General features: G+C 37.2%; 1 protein-coding gene across 6 annotated transcripts in view; it reads right to left on the reverse strand.

Moving 5' to 3' along the window:
* KIF21A (kinesin family member 21A) overlaps positions 1-23,949 on the reverse strand; it is a 155,703-nt gene that overhangs the window by 72,459 nt on the left and 59,295 nt on the right. For all 6 annotated transcript variants that reach the window (XM_029206385.1, XM_029206384.1, XM_029206386.1 and 3 more), the window contains exons 2-6: positions 4,466-4,688; positions 4,153-4,335; positions 2,629-2,778; positions 1,108-1,242; positions 445-612 (exon numbers count right to left, since the gene is read on the reverse strand). In XM_029206385.1, the coding sequence (XP_029062218.1) occupies positions 445-612; positions 1,108-1,242; positions 2,629-2,778; positions 4,153-4,335; positions 4,466-4,688 (859 nt within the window). The remainder of the gene's footprint in view (positions 1-444; positions 613-1,107; positions 1,243-2,628; positions 2,779-4,152; positions 4,336-4,465; positions 4,689-23,949) is intronic.

Here is a 23,949-nt window from a genome sequence, read left to right on the forward strand (position 1 = left end):
AGAAAAGTTCTCATTTTGAAACAATCATTACTAAAAAACATTTGATTGTAATTTCCAAAATAAAGTCTATCACATAATGTTAGCAAAAAAGCTACTTTGAAAGTCATCCCATAAAATGTTTAATATTAAAACAGTAAGTTTGTGAGAAGAATTTAAAAATCATTTCTATTATATATATGCATAGATTATTTTATGCACACATCATAAAATTTAATCCAACTAAATTTTTACACATGAAGAAAATTTGCAATGTGAAAAGGAGAAAAATGCTGACAGTCTGAGGAGATCAAAATTCAATGCATTACTCCTAAATTTACAGCAACTTTCATTTCTCAGCTCAGTGCATGAAGGATTTCCACTTGGGTATTATGTATTACAAAAGGGAAAAGGACAATAAAATAGCCCTGTTATATTCTCAGCACAAAGCCTTAGTCTTAGTCTTACAAGTCCACAGTTGATGGAAATGCCTTCTTTTGCCCTCTCGCCTGTAGCTCCAGTACGCTTCAGTCTTTCTGATCCTGCCAGATCAACAAAATGGAACTTTGCAGTCAGAGTTTCAAATTCATTCATCTGTGATGATTCAGAAATCACCTTATTATCAGTTGCACTTTCCTGCAATTGAGGAAGATAATTGAAAATATTTTATTAATATGACACTAAATATCCTTCAATCCCACCTTGCCCTCAGTATACATATAGCCAAGTATAGGCATGTGGCCAAATAAATATAAGTACAAAAATGCCTGCTGCAATTAGAAGCTTAGACAAAGTTAGGTCAAAGAAGGTCAAAACCTAACTTATCAACTGAGGCTTTGCCTGTGTTGAAGAGAAACTTGTAGCATATAGCCCTCAAAAGCAAAGGGTCCCAAGTAATGACATCCATTACCATATGGCCACAACATACTTTCTGGCTATTGCAGACATATATATTCAATTTTTAATTTTACATGGTTGGCCAGCTTTAGCTTAAACAAGATCAGGTACATCTCAATTGGAAAAGGAATGATTAAACAAACTAAACTTGGCACAAATGTTCTCTTTGAATATTTTCATGGATTTTACAGAAATGAAATATGAAATCTTAAAAAATTAGAACCAATAACTCACAGCATCTATTTGGGGACACATTCTGGTTTGACACAAGTGAATGGTAAAAATGGCATGTGAACGAGAGCTCTGAACATTCATTTGGGTACTAGCAGTGGTCCGGGATAAAGCACCCAGCTTCAAACACTGCATCATCTAGAAAAGGGAAAGAAAGAGGGGTTTTACTTGAACAATACTTAGACTAGGTCCATATAATCAGAAATCTAAGCTACTGGTTAAAATCCACCGTATTAAAGGATGTGAAAGATAGATTTTCTTCTTCTTCTTCTTATTTTTTTGCGGTACGCGGGCCTCTCACTGTTGTGGCCTCTCCCGTTGCAGAGCACAGGCTCCAGACGCGCAGGCTCAGCAGCCATGGCTCACGGGTCTAGCCGCTCCGCAGCATGTGGGATCTTCCTGGACCGGGGCATGAACCTGTGTCCCCTGCATCGGCAGGCAGACTCTCAACCACTGCGCCACCAGGGAAGCCCTCTTATTATTTTATTTACTGGCACTTTTTGCGCTGAATTTCTCAGTATAACAGTTTTTTTGTTGTTGTTTTTTTTTTAATAGGAGAAAATACTGAGATTCAACCGTTTGCCATTCGCTGACATTTGCAGCTTCTATTTCAAAACTATTACAGTAGAACACTTCGGAACAAACTAAGCAATAACTGGAATTACTCAGGCTCTTCTGTATCTTATTTTTTGTAAATTGTTTTGTTTTGTTTTGTTTTGCGGTACGCGGGCCTCTCACTGCTGTGGCCCCTCCCGCTGCGGGGCACAGGCTCCGGACGCGCAGGCCCAGCGGCCATGGCTCACGGGCCCAGCCACTCCACGGCACGTGGGATCCTCCCGAACCGGGGAACGAACCCGCGTCCCCTGCATCAGCAGGCGGACCCTCAACCACTGTGCCACCAGGGAAGCCCTGTAACTTTGTTTTTTTTGGCCACTCCACGTGGCTTGCGGATCTTTGTTCCCTGACCAGGGATTGAACCCACCACCATGGCAGTGAAAGTGTGGAGGCCTAACCACTGGCCTCGCAGGGAACTCCCCATTGTAACTTTTCTTAAGTCTCTCTTTAGGAGCCATGATACAGGCCTACGTATGTTACAGCAAAAAGTACAAAAGGACTGTGGCCTCATCCTTCACTGAAAATTATCTAACCCTCTTTTTCTAGGTGTGAAAGAAAACTGTACATACAATGCCTTAAATTCTTTTGATGTTACAATAAATGCACTGACTTTATCATAACTGTTACATTTTAAATAATAAAATCCTGGTAAAAAATGAAGAAGATTTTAACTCCATGTTACACTCAAGGATACAAATTTCATATCATGAGCAGCAGAGCTGACTATTAAATAAAGCCAAACACGCTCTATTTTTTTTCCTGTGGCTGTGCCGTGCAGCTTGCGGGATCTTAGTTCCCCAACAAGGGATGGAACCCATGCCCTCTGCAGTGGAAGTGTGGAGCCCTAACCCCTGAACCACTAGGGAATTTCCCAAACACGCTCTATTTTAACTACAACATAAATGTCACCTCAGATTCTGTAATCACTGTACGTGTTGTGACGCCCACGGTATAAATTCCTCCAGCTGAATCTTCATGAATCCTTATATTTGATTTTTTATTTTTTGCATCAATATCACGAGTGGTATCAAATAAGTCAAGAACCTCTTCGTTATACAGCTAACAAAAAGAAATATAAGTTTAATGTTAGCAGAAATTGCCTCATGGATGTAATAACACATATTGCATGTTATCTTTCAAACATATCTTAAAAGTTCTTCCAAATACATATATTTCTTCAAAATAAAACATAAAATGATCACAAATACAAACAAATACCAGATTTCTTTACAAGAGTAAGAACAGTAAAAGACCTAATCATGACTAATGAGTTAAAGACTAGCTAAAATCATCCACTAATCCTTTGCAAGAGATATATAAATATAAATACAAGCAAATACTAAAAAAATATGTATCAAATGTAAACAAATCCTAAGCTTAGGGAAGTTCTTAATAATTTTTACTACTTGAACTAAAAATATATTTTCTTTTGCCATACAACCCTTCTTAGTGTACCTAAAAATAAATAGTATTTTTGCAAGGTCAGCAATGTAGTTTCTGTATCAATAGAGGCTGACAAGATTGTGCTACCACTTTAGAAGAGGATACATACAACTATTTTTCTATCAATATGCTTAAAGTCACAATGCCTAATAACATTTGGAGGGAGAAGGGGAAGACTGAAGACACCGTTTCTTTCCTTTTTCCATCACTAGTTACCTTTCTTTTGGTAGAAACACATAATTATATTCTTGGTTTTTACTAAATTGGAATGTCCATTAAAACCAGCAGTAAGATAACTGATGTTAATTTGAATTAAGTTTTCTATTTTGTGCTATATAATGCTGAATAAAATGTTTCATCGATTATCAAAATGATTAGCTCTGGTGATCGAGATTACAATTAGACTAGAACACTCTTTGGACCAAGTATACAGAATTATAATGGCACTGTCCACCCAAGTGTAACAATGCTCAAATCCTAGATGTCCTCTTACTGGTATGTCCCTCCCACCAGCCTAGACTGCCCTAAATCCATACCTGCCCCAACCTTTGCACATTGCATCAAAACATCTGCCTATCCTTGTAGGAATACCAGCTTCTGCCACCAGATTAGTGCTACAGCATCAATCCTATTATTCCTCACAATCTCCCCCTCCCTTTTGGTCTCAGTCACTGTGTTCCCAGTACTTTGTGAGCCTGCTTACATTACCACAGTAATTCTCAGATAAAGAAAAAATCTGAAATAAACAATATTAATTGTTTTACTCTGTGGACACTGGTCAAATGTTTATAATCTTAAATGCCAACAAGTAAGGAATACTTATAACCTATTATCTCTTGTTGCTATCGCCTATAACCTAACGCTAATTTAGTCAACATTTACTGAACACTATATGCCAAGCACTAAAATGGAAGCGGGAGTATAAAATCATAGGGCTATGGTCTTAAGAATAAGATTTAAAGGAAACTAATGACACAATTAGACTATTACCTCTAAGAATTGGGCATTCACTTTAAAATCTGGAGGAGGAAGTCCATTTTTAATGGAAGTGTGTTTTTTTTCTTCGATACTCTTGAAAAGGTGTTTAACAGCACGAGAAATAATACCCTGTTCTTCCTCAATGATGTTAACATCAAATCCTGTTCCCATTGTGTATGTTTTGCCAGCTCCAGTCTGAATAAAAGAACAGAGAAAAATGAATGCTTGATCTTAATAACATAATCTCAAGTGACAGAAGTGAAAGTGCAATTGAATTGACACTTCTGTAAAGTTACAGCTTCTATGAAAATAATTTGGTACTTACTTGTCCATAAGCAAAAACTGTAGCATTATATCCTTCAAAACAACCTTCAATTAGTTTTTCTATACACTGAGTGTAGATCTGCTCTTGCTGGGAGTCAATGTCAAACACATAATCAAAAGTGAAAGCTTTATCTTTGCCTAGGAAGACCTGAGGTTCTCCCGGTGTGACAGATGTACAAATATGGCAACCTTCAATCCTTTCTTTGGCGAGCTGTGGTCTTATTCTGTGAGAAAAAAATCAGGAAAAAATAAAATAAAATAAGACAAAATAAATGGAAAAAAACTGAAGAAGTAGGATTTTGAAATTCCTAGCAAATCTTTTAAAATCACTAATGTAATCTAGTACTTACTCCTTGAGTTGAAAAGTTTAAATAAGTTAAATTATACTGTCAATTTCAATATGAGTTACTTAATCCCCCCCAAAAAATCATGAACAAGAGTAAAATTAATCTTAAAATTAAATATTTTTGTGGGTGAATACCTTTCCTCAACTCTATAAAAGACTCAGTTAAATAAATTAAACTACCAAAATGCTATTTGTTGTTATCTTTATTTTAGATTTCTTCTCTTTATTTCCAGACAGGATGATATCCAAAAATGAGAAATTAAGTACATGGTATTTATCCTGATATCCTTGACTCACCTTTTTTGCAAACTCTTCACTAATGGTTCCCAAACTTATTTGACCATAACCTTCTGTTAGCTTAACATGTGTAAGCATAATCACACAACATACAATATGAATGAATATATATATATTCATTTGTAAATATATGCATGTACTATATTGATTTGTCATATATTATGACATACACAAAAGCAGAATTGTGAAAATAAAGAAATTAAAAATAAAAACAGGGGTTTCCCTGGTGGCGCAGTGGTTGAGAATCTGCCTGCTAATGCAGGGGACACGGGTTCAAGCCCTGGTCTTGGATGATCCCACATGCCGCGGAGCAACTAGGCTGGTGAACCACAACTACTGAGCCTGTGCGTCTGGAGCCTGTGCTCCGCAACAAGAGAGGCCACGATAGTGAGAGGCCCGTGCACCGCGATGAAGAGTGGCCCCCGCTTGCCACAACTAGAGAAAGCCCTCGCACAGAAACGAAGACTCAACACAGCAAAAATTAATTAATTAATTAATAAACTCCTACCCCCAACATCTGCTTAAAAAAAAAACATTAAAAAAAATAAAAACAAATAAAACTTCTAATATTTTCTCTCCAAAACCACTGAATCATCATTTACATCTCCTAGGGTGTCCTTTGTCCACTTGGAAGACCACAGCACTATACCTGCCCTACACCCAACCCTCATCTACTTCAGATTCTAGGACCTTCCTCTTTTGCCTTATCTTCCTGATTTCAAGGCCTGTTTTTCAAAGAAGGAAAGTAAATATGGTGATATGTTACTAACAGAACAAAGCAAAATCTGGCCCTATTCTACTCACTCCATAAGCAGGACCATCCTAGACTTACACGTCACTGACTTAACGGTACTTAGGTTTTTTAGAGGTTTCTATTTGCCATGGAGAAGGAGAAGCAGTTTAGGGAAGAAAGTAAAGACAACCAGTAATGGAAAATATAAAACGATACAGAGAGAAAATAGAAAGGATTTTAAAGGGATCTTATTTTCTGAGATACAGAAACAGAGATCTATAGAAGTGGAACAAGTTCATCTATTTGTTAGAGATAAAGCTAAGCCTAAGTCCAGATCACCCGAGTTTTAACCCTTGCCAGTTCTTCAGGGTGGAAGGTCAATGGAAGGATAGGAAAGGCAATACTGAGAAGCGACTGAATTTCTGTAACCCTGGTTACCTTGAACAGCATTCTGTACTAGCAAAGAAGTGTTAAGTAAAGAATATATTTATTTATGCAATTTTCCCTTCTTCTGTGATAATGATGTTTTTCTCCCACAGTCTTCAACTTCATTTATTTGTTTTAATGGAATGCAATAATCAATGTGGAGCTGGCTAGGTACTATGGAAAGAGTGATGAAGTGGCCTTTAGGAGACTTGGATTCTACTACTTCTCTCACTCCACAGATATCATGTGGCCTTCTCTCAGAGCTCCAATTTCCTCACCTATTGACAGAAACTATCATTTCCAAGGTTCCTTTCAGATCTAACGCTGAGAGAAGAACACTATATTACAAAATGGGAAGAGAAAAATAATATTTATATACTGTTATAAAGATAAAATTATATTACAAGTAAAACAAATGGGTTTCTTACAAGAAGCTACATCCATGGACTATAAAAACAGCCCCATGGTAGTAAACAGCTTTGGCTTTCTGGCTCCACATTTTCTTGATGAGTGGTCTTTCTCAAAGTTAATATTCCCTTCTTTCCAATCTTCCCTTCTCCTGTCTCACTTCATCCATTCATGGGGATAAAAATCATAAATCCATCCTCCTCAGGAGAGTCATGGGGAGAAAACCAAATCCACCATCCTCCTTGGAAGAATCACCATCCTGTCTGTTGGCAAGCTAGAAACAAGAGAGTCAACCTCAGTTATTCCCTCTCCCTATTCCATCCACCTAATCTATCTCTAAGAACTATTAATTATCTTGGAAATAGCTCATCATTTTCCTTCTTTCCTCATCAATAACACACTAATCAAGCCACCATTATCTCTTACTTGGATTATTGTAAAAGTCTCATCATCAGTCAACCTGCATCAAATCTTGCCCCCACCAGTCTGTTCCACAGATTGCAATATCAGTGATACTTGTAAAATATGAAGGTGATCACTACCTTGCCTAAAACCCTTTAGTATATCCTTAAATCGCTCTACAATCTCCTCTTGCCATGCTCCATCTTTGCATCAAAGGACTTTAGTTAGTGATGGTTTATTTTTAACAAGTTTCACTAACAAAGTGTGCTCTCTCTAGCCTCTATGCCTTCAAATACGCTTTCTCTTCTCCTGGACACTCTTCCTTCTCAATTTGCAACTCCTTTTCCAGCCTGAACATCTCATGTTTTCGACCTCTGTTTAGATTTCACTCCTTTCAGAAGCTCTCACCTAACCCTTTGCATTCCACCATAAAGTCATATCTGAGCCCAGGCTGTTCTGTCTCCTGAAAGCTACCTCATTTACACCAGGATTCTGCTCTCTCCCTGATTTATAGCTGCACTGTGAAGTTTAATAAATTCCATGTAATAATAAAGAAAAACATAAAAAGGTTTGTTGTGTAGGATACTTTCATGCAGTCTCTGGTAATTAACTTGTCCTTCCTGGTAGAGAACAGAGGCAGAATACCTTTACAAAAGCTATGGGCCTTTAGGCAAATATCTGCTTCTTTTAATTGCCTTCAGCTCAAAACAATCCTTACATCAAATTGGCATATTATGGGGTGGCATTTTCTGCTACCCTTCAAATACCGTATTTCTCAGCAGTTGGCTTTTGTGACATTTATTTCTCAGCAGTTGGCTTTTGTGACATTCCTTTTTTCTTCTTTTTAACTGATTCTGATTTCTGAACTCACCTTTTCCTCTTATACCTCATATACCAAGTTGCCTTAAAATGTCAGTGTTTCCCCCCAAAAATGTCCAGAGTATTTAGCATGGTATCTAAGATTTTCCTAATTTGGATTCTGCCTGCAATTCCACTCTCAAATCTAGTTACACTCAGCTACATCAAACCACTGATCATTTCCTGATCAACTTATATACTTTCATTCACCATGCCAATGTACGTGGTTCTCTCTCTGCTTGGAATGCTGGACTTCCATTTCTCGCATAGAAACTTCATTGTCATTCTTCAAGACCTAGCTCAAATATCTGTACATCTATAAAGCTGTCCCTTCCCCCCCACCAACTTGAATTAATCTATGCAATTTGTACATGATTTTAGAATAATAGATATCAAATCGAATTCTTATTGATCACTAGTAAATGAATTATTTGAGGACTGAGAATATATCTTATTCAATCATAAAAGTAATTCAACAAATGTTACTGACTGACTCCTATAGACTGCTCTAGTTAAAGGGGAGTAACAATCGAATACTGGGTATGTGATTATCACAATAATCTAACTTTTGCCCCATCACCTTACTTTGTTACTAGAAACTTGATCCTGAGCAACCATTTAACAATTTTATGTCTTAATTTTCTACTCTATAAAATAAATATAGGAGCCTGGATTTAATATTCCTTAAGTTCTTTCGAACCTCAAACTCTATTTTAATTATTCCCTTAGGAAAAGCAAAACCCTGACTTAAAAGAGGTATTAATAAACAACCTTCTTCTTCTGTCACACCTTATATCCACCATTAATTACACCACTCATCCACATTTCCTTATAGTTCCTATTATTCTCTCCAGTTTTTATAACCAATGTTACTGTGGCCATAGGGACAAGGAACTTCCTTTATGAAAACATTATTATGGCTCTTTGCAGTGCCAGTATCTAGTGAAGACTAGAGGAGAGTCTGAGACTAAGACCAGTAAGTTTCCTTAAACTGGGCCCTGTTATCTGTTCTCTGCCTTCATAATAACCATAACTGGATTTAGTAACTGAGTATATCAAATAAGCTACAAGGACTAGTTGCAAGATGTCCTGGAGAAGACAGAAAAATAAGATAAGTATATCTGGGGGAAAAGGGCTTCCTTTTCAGCTAGAATTTAAGTCTGATACAGTAAAACTATATTTAAGGTCTAATTCTGCCACATATTATTGGAAGAAGCATCCCACCATGAGACCTGAGCATCCCTGTACATCCTTGCTGAGTATGCCAAGAATGCAAAACCCCGACTACTCTTTTTATGGATCACTTCTCAAGGCTGCATTTGCAGCAAGCAACCTTTAGGGATAGTGTCTTCCACCTGACCAAGAGCTGGCTTGCTTCAGCAAAGCAATGGAAACAGTGAATAAACAATAAAAACAATGAATCCCCAAGTCCAGTGTTTCTTTTTTTTTTCTTACAGTTTCATTGAGATATAAATGCCATACAGCACTGTATAGAAGTTTAAGTTGTACAGTATAATGATTTGACTTACATACATCATGAAATGATAACCACAATAGTTCAGTGTACTTCCATCATCTCATATAGATACTAAAGATATATCAATAGATATTAAATAAAAAATATATATTTTTCCATGTGATGAGAAGGTTGGTGTTTCTTGATATGTCACTGCTTGCACAGCAACCATGTAATAGTTCTACCTGCATTGCCTACTTTGGATTAAGGGGGTGGGGATGGGGAAGCAGTTCAAATCAACATGAGACTCATGATGCTTACTGTACTGTGAGTAATAAAAGTCCTTTGCCTCCAACTCAGGAGTCCTGTGTCTTCTGCCACTACACATGAAACAGTGAAAGACTAGCTTGTTATCTTGTAAATAGGGTAAAATCTCAGACTCCACACAGGTCTTAACACATACTGTGACCTTTGGCAAGTCACTCTCTTAGCCTGTTTCCTTATCTAGCAAATGGTAACAGTCACTACATCCACATCACAGCATCTTGAATAAATCAGATAATGTGTGGCAATGAAAGCCAATATAGGTATAAAGTGTTGTCGTTGTTGTTGCTGTTGCTGTTATACCACCACTTGAAAATTCTCCAAGTCGGTTCCTTCATAAGGCACGTTAATATCTTAAATCCTTCTGGGCCTTCCAGCATGTTAAATAATCATGATTTACTCTTTGTCTTTCCAAACTATTGTCATATCTTTCAAAATACCCTTTGGGCATGTTGAGTTTTTAGAACAATTAAATGTAAAACTGTTATGTCAGAAATAGAAGTATAATACAACACTGAACATTACCTAGATATATGTGTACATATACATACAAATATATATACATATTGCTATGCAGAGATAATCAAGCTGAATAATGTTGTACCTCCATTTGCAATGAAAAGTCATAATCCCAAAGTTAACCCTTTTATAGTAATAAATAATCAAGCCTCATTACCCTGCTATTCCTATCAGCACAGAATAGAAGCCAAAAATGGGAATTTTTATTCTTTCAACAATTTTATCATTTTTTCTATCTCCATATAGCCAGTAAGGAAATTTCATTCAGAATGGAAAAGAACTGAGTTAACAGGTTCTTTTAAAAAGCAGAATTAAATTGTTATGGCATATTTTGTCCTCATACTATACTAAATATGATTAAACGCTAGTGACGAGAATTTTGACTAATAACTAATCAATGACTTGTAGTTACTGAAGTGATGTTGCTTTAAGGAAAATAAATAAATGCGTATAAATACAATTTATAACCTCCCAGGACTTGTGCAGACACCCATAATTTTTTTAATTAGAAAAGTAGCACTAATATCATTCATTAACCTAAGTACAAAGATTCATGCAATCCAACCTATATTTCTAAATTAAACACATGCAGTTTTGTTTCTTTTACCAGACTTTTTCATATACCCTCATCTCTCCTATCTCTCTGTTTCCTGTTTTATTAAAAGCATCACAAGACATAGCCTTTCTTTTGCTAGGGGATTGGTCAAGTTATTTTTATTTTTCCCTACAAACAAAAAAAGAATAAGACACAAAATATCTTCCTTTTTGCAGTTGGTCATTGCTAATCTCTTGCCCTGTTAGAACATCGCTGTCCTTAATCTACAATTTCATAAACATGACAAAATTTTCCATTACCTAAATGTCTTTGTAAACTGTCTCTTCTTTTTTTGCTTGAGTTATTCTGATCTCATCCCCACATGATTGTGGTAGTTTTCTAGTTTACTCAATAATCTGACCTGATTCCCACTTTGTATGGCTCTTTCACCTACAGCTATCTGTAACTAGCACACTTGGCACCTTGTTAACACCTTTGTTCTTCTTACAGGACACCAATAAATCTGTTCCCTGAACAGATCTTTTGCCTTTCTTTATCTCATTTGTCAGTAGATGACCATTATACTGGACAATACATATTAGTATTCAACTTGATCTTAAAGTTAATTTTATCATACTAATTTCCTCCCTTCCATTTCTTAAAAGTTAGGGCACTTTGTCACCATAAATAAGTGGCTGAAATTTCTATCCCTTGTTTGATTCTCTCCTAGTTCATTCCAGTTAGTAGACACACATTAAGAATCTGCACTACTTTAACCCTCTACCTTCTATTCTAGAAGAGAAATCCTGACATGCTAGAGGAACTTCCTAGACCATTTGTGGCCTTGCTGAATTATTTTCCTAAAAGATCAGGCACTGCATAAATAATATGTAACACAAGTCCACAAAAAGAAATTCCCCCAAGTGGATCTTTAATTACAATGATGGTTGACGGGAAGAAACATATTTCTTCAAAACATTCAGGAAAGAAACAGAACTAGCTGCTGGACAATCATCAACAGGAAGACACTGGAACTCACCAAAAACGATACCCCACATCCAAAAACAAAGGAGAAGCCACAATGAGATGGTAGGAGGGGCGCAATCACAGTAAAATCAAATCCCATAACTGCTGGGTGGGTGACTAACAGACTGGAGAACACTTATACCACAGTAGTCCACCCACTGGAGTGAAGGTTCTGAGCCCCATGTCAGGCTTCCCAACCAGGGGGGCCGGCAACAGGAGGAGGAATTCCTAGAGAATCAGACTTTGAAGGCTAGTGGGATTTGATTCCAGGACTTCAACAGGACTGGGGAAAACAGAGACTCCACTCTTGGAGGGCACACACAAAGTAGTGTGTGCATCGGGACCTAGGGGAAGGAGCAGTGACCCCAGGGGAGACTGAACCAGACCTACCTGCTAGTGTTGGAGGGTATCCTGCGGGGGGCGGGGGGGGGCGGCGGCTGTGGCTCACCATGGGGAAAAGGACACTGTCAGCAGAAGTTCTGGGAAGTACTCTTTGGCGTGAGCCCTCCCAGAGTCTGCCATTACTCTCACCAAAGAGCCCAAGTATGCTCCAGTGTTGGGTCTCCTCAGGCCAAACAACCAACAGGGAGGGAACCCAGCCCCACCCATCAGCAGTCAAGCAGATTAAAGTTTTACTGAGCTCTGCCCACGAGAGCAACAGTCAGTTCTACCCACCATCAGACCCTCCCACCAGGAAACTTGCACAAGCCTCTTAGAAAGCCTCATCCACCAGAGGGCAGAGAGCAGAAGTAAGAAGAACTACAATCCTGCAGCCTGTGTAAAAAAAAAAAAAACATATTCACAGAAAGATAGACAAGATGAAAAGGCAGAGGGCTATGTACCAGATGAAGGAACAAGGTAAAACTCCAGAAAACAACTAAATGAAGTGGAGATAGGCAACCTTCCAGAAAAAGAATTCAGAATAATGATAGTGAAGATGATCCAGGACTTCGGAAAAACAATGGAGGCAAAGATCGAGAAGATCCAAGAAATGTTTAACAAAGACCTAGAAGAATTAAAGGACAAACAAACAGAGATGAACAATATTATAACTGAAATGAAAACTACACTAGAAGGAAACAATAGCAGAATAACTGAGGCAGAAGAACGGATAAGTGACCTGGAAAACAGAATGGTGGAATTCACTGCTGTGGAACAAAATAAAGAAAAAAGAATGAAAAGAAATGAAGACAGCCTAAGAGACCTCTGGGACAACATTAAAGGCAACAACATTTGCTTTATACAGGTCGGAGAAGGAGAAGAGAGAGAGAGAAAGGATCCGAGAAAAGATTTGAAGAGATTATAGTCGAAAACTTCCCTAACATGGGAAAGGAAATAGCCACCCAAGTCCAGGAAGCGGAGAGAGCCCCATACAGGATAAACCCAAGGAGAAACATGCCGAAACACATAGTAATCAAACTGGCAAAAATCAAAGACAAAGAAAAAGTATTAAAAGCAGCAATGGAAAAATGACAAAAAACATACAAGAGAACTCCCATAAGGTTAATAGCTGATTTCTCAGCAAAAACTCTACAAGCCAGAAGGGACTGGCATGATATACTTAAAGTGAGGAAAGGGAAGAACCTACAACCAAGATTACTCTACCCGGCATCTCATTCAGATTTGACAGAGAAAGCAAAAGCTTTACCGACAAGCAAAAGCTAAGAGAAGTCACCACCACCAAACCAGCTCTACAACAAATGCTAAAGGAACTGCTCTAAGTGGGAAACACAAGAGAAGAAACAAACCTACAAAAACAAACCCAAAACAATTTAGAAAATGGTCATAGGAACATACATATACAAATTACCTTAAACGTGAATGGATTAAATGCTCCAACCAAAAGACACAGGCTTGCTGAATGGATACAAAAACAAGACCCATATACATGCTGTCTACAAGAGACCAACTTCAGACCTAGGGACACATACAGCCTGTAGGTGAGGGCATGGGAAAAGATATTCCATGCAAAAGGAAATCAAAAGAAAGCTGGAGTAGCAATACTCATATCAGATAAAATAGACTTTAAAATAAAGAATGTTACAAGAGACAAGGAAGGACACTACATAATGATCAAGGGATCAATCCAAGAAGAAGATATAACAATTATAAATATATATGCACCCAACATAGGAGCACCTCAATACATAAGGTAACTGCTAACAGGTATAAAAGAGGAAATCGACAGTAACAAAAATAGTGGGGGACTTTAGCATCTCCCTTACACCAATGGACAGATCATCCAAACAGAAAATTAATAAGGAAACACAAGCTTTAAATGACACAATAGACCAGATAGATTTAATTGATATTTATAGGACATTCCACACCAAAACAGCAGATTACACTTTCTTCTCAAGTGCTCATGGAACATTCTCCAGGATAGATCACTACTTGGGTCACAAATCGAGCCTCACGAAATTTAATAAAATTGAAATCATATCAAGCATCTTTTCTGACCAAAACACTATGAGATTAGAAATCAATTACAGTGAGAAAAAACATAAAAAAAACAAACACATGGAGGCTAAACAATACGTTACTATATAACCAAGAGATCACTGAAGAAATCAAAGAGGAAATAAAAAAATACCTAGAGACAAATGACAATGAACACACGATGATTCAAAGCCTATGGGATGCAGGAAAAGCAGTTCTAAGAGGGAAGTTTATAGCTATACAAGCCTACCTAAGAAAGAAGAAAAATCTCAAATAAACAATCTAACCCTACACCTAAAGGAACTAGAGAAAGAAGAACAAACAAAACACAAAGTTAGCAGAAGGAAAGAAATCATAAAGATCAGAGCAGAAATCAATGAAATAGAAACAAAGAAAACAATAGCAAAGATCAATAAAACTAAAAGCTGGTCCTTTGAGAAGATAACCAAAATTGATAAACCATTAGCCAGACTCATCAAGAAAAAGAGGGAGAGGACTCAAATCAATAAAATTAGAAACGAAAAAGGAGAAGTTACAATGGACACCACAGAAATACAAAGCATCATAAGAGACTACTACAAGCAACTCTATGCCAATAAAATGGACAACCTGGAAGAAATGGACAAATTCTTAGAAAGGTATAACTTTCCAAGACTGAGCCAGGAGAAATAGAAAATATGAAGAAACCAATCACAAGTAATGAAATTGAAATTGTGATTAAAAATCTTCCAACAAACAAAAGTCCACGACAGATGGCTTCACAGGTGAATTCTATCAAACATTTAGAGTAAGAGCTAACACCCATCCTTCTCAAACTCTTCCAAAAAATTGCAGAGGAAGGAACACTCCCAAACTCATTCTATGAGGCCGCCATCACCCTGATACCAAAACCAGACAAAGATACAACAAAAAAAGAAAATTACAGACCAATATCCCTGATGAATATAGATGCAAAAATTCTCAACAAAATACTAGCAAACAGAATCCAACAGCACATTAAAAGGATCATACACCGTGATCAAGTGGGATTTATCCCAGGGATGCAAGGATTCTTCAGTATACTCAAATCAATCAATGTGATATACCATATTAACAAACTGAAGAATAAAAACCATATGATCATCTCAATAGATGCAGAAAAAGCTTTTGACAAAATTCGACACCCATTTATGATTAAAAAACTCGCCAGAAAGTGGGTATAGACGGAACCTATCTCAGCATAATAAAGGCCACATATGACAAACCCACAGCAAACATCTTCTCAATGGTTAAAAACTGAAAGCATTTCCACTAAGATCAGGAACATGACAAGGATGTCCACTCTCACCACTATTATTCAACACAGTTTTGGAAGTCCTAGCCATGGCAATCAGAGAAGAAAAAGAAATAAAAGAAATACAAATTGAAAAAGAAGTAAAACTGTCACTGTTTGCAGATGACATGATACTATACATAGAGAATCCTAAAGATGCCACCAGAAAACTACTAGAGCTAATCAATGAATCTGGTAAAGCTGCATGATACAAAGTTAATGCACAGAAATCTCTTGCATTCCTATACACTAATGATGAATAATCTGAAAGAGAAATTAAGGAAACACTCCCATTTACCATTGCAACAAAAAGAATAAAATACCTAGGAATAAACTCAGACTACACTACAAAACTACAGTAATCAAGACAATACGGGAGTGGCACAAAAACAGTAACATAGATCAATGGAAAAAGATAGAAAGCCCAGAGATAAACCCACGCACCTATGATCAACTAATCTATGACAAAGGAGGCAAGGATATACAATGGAGAAAAGACAGTCTCTTCAATAAGTGGTGCTGGGAAAACTGGATAAAAGAATGAAATTAGAACCCTCCCCAACACCATACACAAAAATAAACTCAAAATGGCTTAGAGACCTAAATGTAAGACTGGACACTATAAAACTCTTAGAGGAAAACAGAGGAAGAACACTCTTTGACATAAATCACAGAAATATCTTTTTTGATCCACCTCCTAGAGTAATGGAAATAAAAACAAAAATAAACAAATGGGACCTAATCAAACTTAAAAGCTTTTGCACAGCAAAGGAAAACATAAACAAGATGAAAATACAACCCTCAGAATGGGAGAAGATATTTGCAAACGAATCAACAGACAACGATTAATCTCCAAAATATATAAACAGCTCATGCAGCTCAATATTAAAAAACAAACAACCCAATCCAAAAATGGGAAGAAGACCTAAGTAGACATTTCTCCAAAGAAGACATACAGATGGCCAAGAAGCACATGAAAAGCTGATCAACATCACTAATTATTAGGGAAATGCAAATCAAAACTACAAAGAGGTATCACCTCACACCAGTTAGAATGGGCATCATCAGAAAATCTACAAACAACCAACGCTGGAGAGGGTGTGGAGAATAAAGGAACCCTCTTGCACTGTTGGTGGGAATGTAAATTGATACAGCCACTATGGAGAACAGCATGGAGGTTCCTTAAAAAACTAAAAATAGAATTACCATATGATCCAGCAATCCCACTACTGGGCATATACCCAGAGAAAACCATAATTCAAAAAGACACATGCACCGCAATGTTCAGTGCAGCACTATTTACAATAGCCAGGTCATGGAAGCAACCTACATGCCCATCAACAGACGAATGGATAAAGAAGATGTGGTACATATATACAATGGAATATTACTCAGCCATAAAAAGGGACGAAATTGGGTCATTTGTTGAGACGTGGATGGATCTAGAGACTGTCGTACAGAGTGAAGTAAGTCAGAAAGCGGAAGACAAATATTGTATATTAACGCATGTATGTGGAACCTAGAAAAATGGTACAGATGAACCGGTTTGCAGGGCAGAAGTTGAGACACAGATGTAGAGAACAAACGCATGGACACCAAGGGGGAAAGCTGCGGGGGTGGTGGGGATGGTGGTGTGATAAATTGGGCGATTGGGATTGACATGTATACACTGATGTGTATAAAATTGAAGACTAATAAGAACCTGCTGTATTAAAAAAGAAAGAAAGAAAGAAAGAAACACACCTCAGTAATTCCACTAAAGAGAGTAAGTATGTAAAAAGCCTAAGAACAATAAAGAACAGCAGTGTGTACAAGGGACCAGTGAGTATACACTTTTGTGAATAATAGAGATGGTGAGAAGAACTTTACTTTTTAATCCATTAATGATAAACCAGTTTTTTAAATTACTCAGAAATCTTACCCTCACCTGTGTAATTAGCTATGTGTCCTACTGCCTCATCTCTCTGTGGTCCACCTTACTCAAGATTTTTCTTATTCAGGAACAGCAAAAGATATGCTTAGACACATTTATTTTCAATTAAAATGCTTAAAGCACATCGCATATAGTTAATATCTGAGACTGTGATTCTTAAACTAAGCTACTCAGTCTCTGGCTTGCAAACCAGTTGGAAGAGCAAAGATTTATTTCCCTCAAGTGCAGTTCTGCATTGGCTAATTAGGGAGAAAAAGTGGGGGGAAATAGGATGATGAGACATTGTGTCATCTTCCTCTGAATTTCACTCCCAAGTATCATACATTTTTATCCCCATGTTTCAACTAAGGATACTGCACGTTGAGAGAAGCTCTCTCTTAAGTGACAAAACTACTATCTTTCACAGGGTTTGAGTATCAGATGTTCAGAGAACTACATTGAAATAGTGCACATCAGCTAACAATATAAAGGAAAAAGTAGCCAATTTCTGGATTTAGAGAAAAGTCTAATCCTCTGGATCCTATAATTAATCCTTTTAGAAACTCTGGTCCTTTCTTCTTTGGCAGCTCTCCCAGAAATATAAAATCTTCTACTCCAAAAAGCTAAGGAATAAGGAAAGGGGGTACTTTAAATGATGACATGTTCCACCTGCCTAATGTCCAAAGTGCTCATAAAATTTCTGTTGTTGCTGGTGACTGTATGTGGTAGCATATCTATAATCCTAGGCCATCAGAAAACTTCATTGAGTCAACAAATCCTTGTGGAGTACCTACTATATGTCAAATAGTGTATAAAGCAAGGACTTTAAAGACATAAACAAAAAACTTGAAGAGGGTAGCCAAGGGAGAGGGGAAAAAAAGCAAAGAGCTAGAAGAAAATTAAATATGTGCTCAATTGAATATTATATACAAAGGAGAAATGGAATAAAGATTAGCCAGAGGATAATGCATAGGTACAGGAAAAGCTTCAACAGGAAATTATATTTGACCTAGGTTTTGAACGGCGATTAGAAGTTTCCAGGCTGAGAAGGGAGAAAAGGTCAGTCCAGGCAAAACAAAGACAAAGATACTTAAAGTATATTTGTTCCTTGTTGTAACACAGTCTTTTGGAGTAGAAGCACGAGGATAATGACTTACTAGAATTTAGGAATATTTTATTAATGTTATGACACCACCTAAGTAGGCCTCCCAACTAAGACATTATCCTCTAAATGAACACCCTAGTCTTGCAGGATGAAAGATGTCACAAGGCATTTTAGAGATCTCTGCCAAACACTTTTTAGTTTTCCCCTCCAGATGTATTCTTCACTCATCTTCACCTTACCCTGTGCCCTAGGAGACTAACCGTCATGAGCTACGACAATGGGTTTCCTTGCTCTCAGCTTCCAGTAGGACTCACGAGTAGGACATGGTAGGGTAGGAGAGGAATGAGGTCAGGATATTAATTCTCCTGGTTCCTTCCCTGCCAGGTCCTGGTATGGGCTGCATCCCTCTAACAAAGGCCACACCTCCGATCAGGACACCACAACAATAGGTGTCCCCCTACTATTGCTAACATCAGAGTACTGCCTCATCCTTTGTAGCTTCCCTTCATGCTGCCCATCCTCTACAACACTCTCCCCAATCATCTTGTCTGAATGTATCATCTGTTTCCTGCCAATATCCCAACCAAATCAGGATTAATCTCAGAAAAGGGCAACAACCCTTTTTTAGCACTACCACTGTCACCAATTCCTTTCACTCTGATTCCTGATATAAATAATGACCTAAAACAGAGAGCTTCCAAGGTCCCTACAATTCTCCAGCCCTTCACAAGCAAGTCATTAACCCATTCTCTTTCCTGAGAAGAGCTGGAGTTTGGGATATAAGTAATGGATGTTACTGTGTAATAGGTAATAGCAAAGTTTAAAAAGCGTCATCTCTCTTGGACAATAGAATTAGTATTTTTAATACTTACAATTTAAAAAGATTTAATTAACAGTTCAGTTTTGTTTTTAAAACTTGAAGGAATGGTGGAAGAAGAAGCAAGAGGGGAAGAGTAAGGAGAGAAAAATCATCTCAGAATGAGAGTATTGTGATAACTAGATGATATTTCAACTCTGAGATCAATATGTTTCTAATACCATCTATTATTCTTATTATACTCCATCCTAGTTATATACAGAATTTTCAAAAATATTCCTATAAAGTTTTTTCAAGATGAAACTATTTGTGTTCTTGAGGAAAAGGGGAGGTCTCTTTCTATGCTTAATAATTACTATATGTTTATTAAACTATCTCATCATGAGAAAAACTGGTATTATGACTTTATATAATGACAGTAGTACATCCTTTATCCCAAGTGTATATTACTTGTGTTTATAATCATTCTTTGGAAGGGAAAAATACTTGTCATTTCAGCTCTGCTTCTTAGAAGTGGAAATAATATTTTATAAGTATGATATTGTGTAGATGAAGATTCTGATTATAAACAAACATACATTACTGATAACCAAATTTTACCATGAAGAAAAAATAATTATCTACCATAAACACTAAAATAAGTCATAATTCTGTCATCTCTCAAGAAATCCAAAGTAAAGGTCAAAACCAAGGTAAGGAAAACCTATTTTTCTAAAGAAAGTGTGGTATAGAGTTTTAAGATGATCTGCAATGATCCACACCCATATTTAATTTTTGCCCCTTAACTGTGATAGAACCTGTAAATATGATGGGATATCACTTCCAATTCTGTTACTAACCAGTTGATTTGGAGTTAACCAAAGAGAAATCACCCTGGGTGGCCCCGACCTAATCAGGCAGGTGCACCTTTAAAAGAAGATGAAGCATCAGAGAGACAAGCTCCTGCTGGATTGCAAGAAAAGGGCTAATAATCATGTCTCAAACGGCCTAAAGAAATGGATGTCTTTAGATGAAAGCAATCGCCTAACAATAGTTAGCAAGAAATGGAGACCTCAGTCACAAAATCACAAGGATCTGAACTCTGCCACCAACCTGAATGAGCTTAGCGGAAGCCAGTGAGAACTACGTGTGAAGTATAGCCCTGACTGACACCTTGATTACAACCTTGTGAGATCCGAGCAGATAATTCAGCTAAGCTGTGCCTGGATTCTTGATCCATAGAAACTGAGATATAATAAATGTGTGCTATTAAAGTCACTAAATCTCTGATAATTTTTTATAAAGCAATAGAAAACTAATACAGGAGGATACCTTATTACTCTTTATTACACTGAATCCTACTATTTTAAGACCATAACGATTAAAACTACTGTTTACGCTAATTCTGAACACAGAATAGTCAGACGGGTGACATGTGTAATACTGCAATGACAGTAATAAATAAGTCAAAGAAGCTCAATGTAACAATAGGCTGTACCTTACAGCAGGCTGAATAATGGTCCCAAATTCCTGGAATCTTACATGGTAAAAGAGACTCTACAGATATGATTAAATTAAGAATTTTGAGATTATCTCGGATTGTCCAGGTGGCCCAATGTCATCACCAGTGTCCTTATAAGAGGCAGGAAGAGGGAGATTTGCTATAGCAGAGGAATGTCAAAATGATACAATATGAGAAAGTCATTGCTGGCTTTGAATATGGAATAAAGGGCCAAAAGCCAAAGACTGCAAGCAACTTCTAGAAGCTAGGAAAGTCAAAGAAAGGGATTCTCCCCTAGAACTTCCCGAAGGAATGTAGTCCTACCAAACCATTTTAGGACTTCTGACCTCCAGAACTATATACTTCATTTGTGGGTTATTTTAAGCCACTAAATTTATAGTTAATTTGTTACAGCAGCAACATGAAACTAATTAACTTCATATTAACAATCTGTTCCTAAAAACATAGGTCAGTTAGAACGACCATAAAATTTTACTGTCCAAACCAGGATACTTTTGAAAGGGAAAGTAGCACTATTAACCACCATACTAGGACAACAGTCATAAATTAGGACAGTCCTAGGAAAACTGAGACGTATAATCAGCCTACTCAAGGTACACTCATAGCAGAGAATTCAGTCAAATTATAGAGGTGTACATTTCAGCTTAAAATAAGGAAAAAGCTTTTTAAAAATTAATCCATCAATAAACAGATGGATTGCCTTAGGAGGTAAGGAGGTATGCGCATTAGCTACTGACAACAGATAGGTAGTACAAGTCCTCAAACCTGGTTGCATGGGAGAATCACCTGATATGTTTCAGTGTGTTTATTTCTTTTGTTTTGTTATATTGTTAATTCATATTGCCAGGTCCCACCCCAGACCTATTGAATCAGAATTTCCAGATGTGGGGCCCAGAACTTAAATTTTTAATTAGTTCTCCAAGTGATTCTAACACAGTGTCAGCCCAGCACCAAACTTTGGAAGCAGTGGTGAGCAATGATATTTTTACTTTATTTTAGTAATGGACCCTCCTACTCTAGGGTCCTCATACACACACACAGTCAATACTTCTACTACCTGCTTTCCTCCCAAACACAATCTTAGTCCTGAAGCCCAATATGCAAAAAATATAAAAACAAAATCATTCCTACTGGAGGTATCCCAGGGATTCCTTGCCACTAGGCTCTCCACACACAGCAGCCCCTAAGGCTTCTCCATGAAATCCAGGGCTCCTCTGAGAACAGGCCTATAAAAACCAAGTGTCCATATTATTAGAGACAGGCACCTTCAAGATGTCCATAGTCTGTTGTAAATACTCAGAGATGCAGCTGTCTTTTAAAATTATGTATTTGGAGTTTGTCTCTAATATATTAAGTTTGGGCTTTGTCATTCAATTTTGGAATAAATTACCTTTCTTTGGTTTTCAGCTCCTCTGCCTGAGGGTACTTCAAATTGGGGTGTGGTGGAGGGTGAAGAACATATTTTTCATCACTCTCTTTAAAGCATGGCAGATTCAGCTTCTTATTTATTTGTATGATTTTATTTTAGGAAATGGATTTTGGGGTTCATAAAAGAAGTTTGAAAACCATTGTTGTAGAGGAAATTCCTGTATATGGTGAGAGATGAACTAGATGATCTTAAAGTTCCCTTCAGTGTCAGCTCTAAAATTCTAAAAACTTGATATTGTGATAATTCTAAGAACAATTATAGGTAATCTGGTTGCCAATAAAATAAAAGCATTAATCATGTTTGTGAGGGCAAGGCTGCCCATATCTCTTAACTTCCAAGGACACTCTGTATTTAATAAAATAGATTGCACTCCAATGGGGCATTTTTAACAGATTCAGCAGCCTTGGATTTTTAAAATTATTTTCATACTATATCAATGAATTGAAAGTATCTTCCCAAAACTCATATGTTGAAGCCCTAATCCCCAGTGTGATGGTATTTGGAGGTGGGGCCTTTGGAAAGGTAATTATATTTTGACAAGGTCATGACTCTGGGGCTCCTGTCATGGGATTAATGACCTTAATAAGAATAGGAAAAGAGACGAGACCTTTCCCTCTCTTACTCTCTCCCCACCATGTGAACACAGAGAGAAGATGGCCATTTGCAAGCCAGGAAGTGGATCCTCACCATGAACTGAATCTGCCAGTACCCTGATCTTGGACTACCCAGCCTCCAAAACTGAGTAATTTGTACTACAGCCACCCAGTCTACCATATTTTGTTATAACAGCCTAAGCTGACTAACACACTGGACTCCCTCTGTGACACAATTCTAATATCTCATACTATCATGTTTGCTAAATGCTATGAGGCAGGACTGACCATGAAAGAGTCTCACTCAAATAGAATTTTTAAACTAATTTTAGAAGCCCCCTCCCAAAACAAATAGGTAACAAATACTTTTCTAAACACAAACACACACATAGTCACACGCACAGACAGACACACCCCATACAATACCATGTAGAATGAAATTACCTCTCAATAAAATTGATGTTGGTGTGCCCGAGGGAGGAGATGAGCCCAGGGTCTTCCTACTCCTCCATCTTGATCCACCTCCTCCAAAGCACATGTTTCTTTGGTTGATTCATTTATACATTTAATTTCAATTAAATCAATAAAATTAATCTTCCAATAGTTAAATTCCTTCACTTTTTACAGATTGTTTTTTAGAAAGCCAGCTGAATATCATTTATGGATATCATTTTATTTCATGAAGTATCAGGAACGGAACATGCAAATAGCATTTCCCAAACAATTCTCACCAGTTTAATTTGGTCTATTACCAATTTTTTTTCCAATGGAAAAAAATTTGAGAGTACATAAAATAAGATAAGAAGGAATTGAAAATACCCCTGGCAAGAGGTGGGCAAGAGGAGGTATCTAAGGAAGCTGGCTGTCTTGCAGACATTTTAGCCCATGAATGTAATAGATAAATATCAGAGAACAAAATATCTTTGATAAATGCATAAAATGCACTTTCTCCTCTTCTTGAATTGAAGGTCAGAGAAAATAGATAAATCTCATACATTAGCTAATAGAGACACGGCGTAAAGAGTGTTAAGGAATCACACAGAATAA

Source organism: Monodon monoceros, unplaced genomic scaffold (assembly GCF_005190385.1).
Source record: "Monodon monoceros isolate NGI ecotype Baffin Bay Population unplaced genomic scaffold, NGI_Narwhal_1 Super_Scaffold_6, whole genome shotgun sequence".
NCBI classification, from domain to species: Eukaryota; Metazoa; Chordata; class Mammalia; order Artiodactyla; family Monodontidae; genus Monodon; species Monodon monoceros.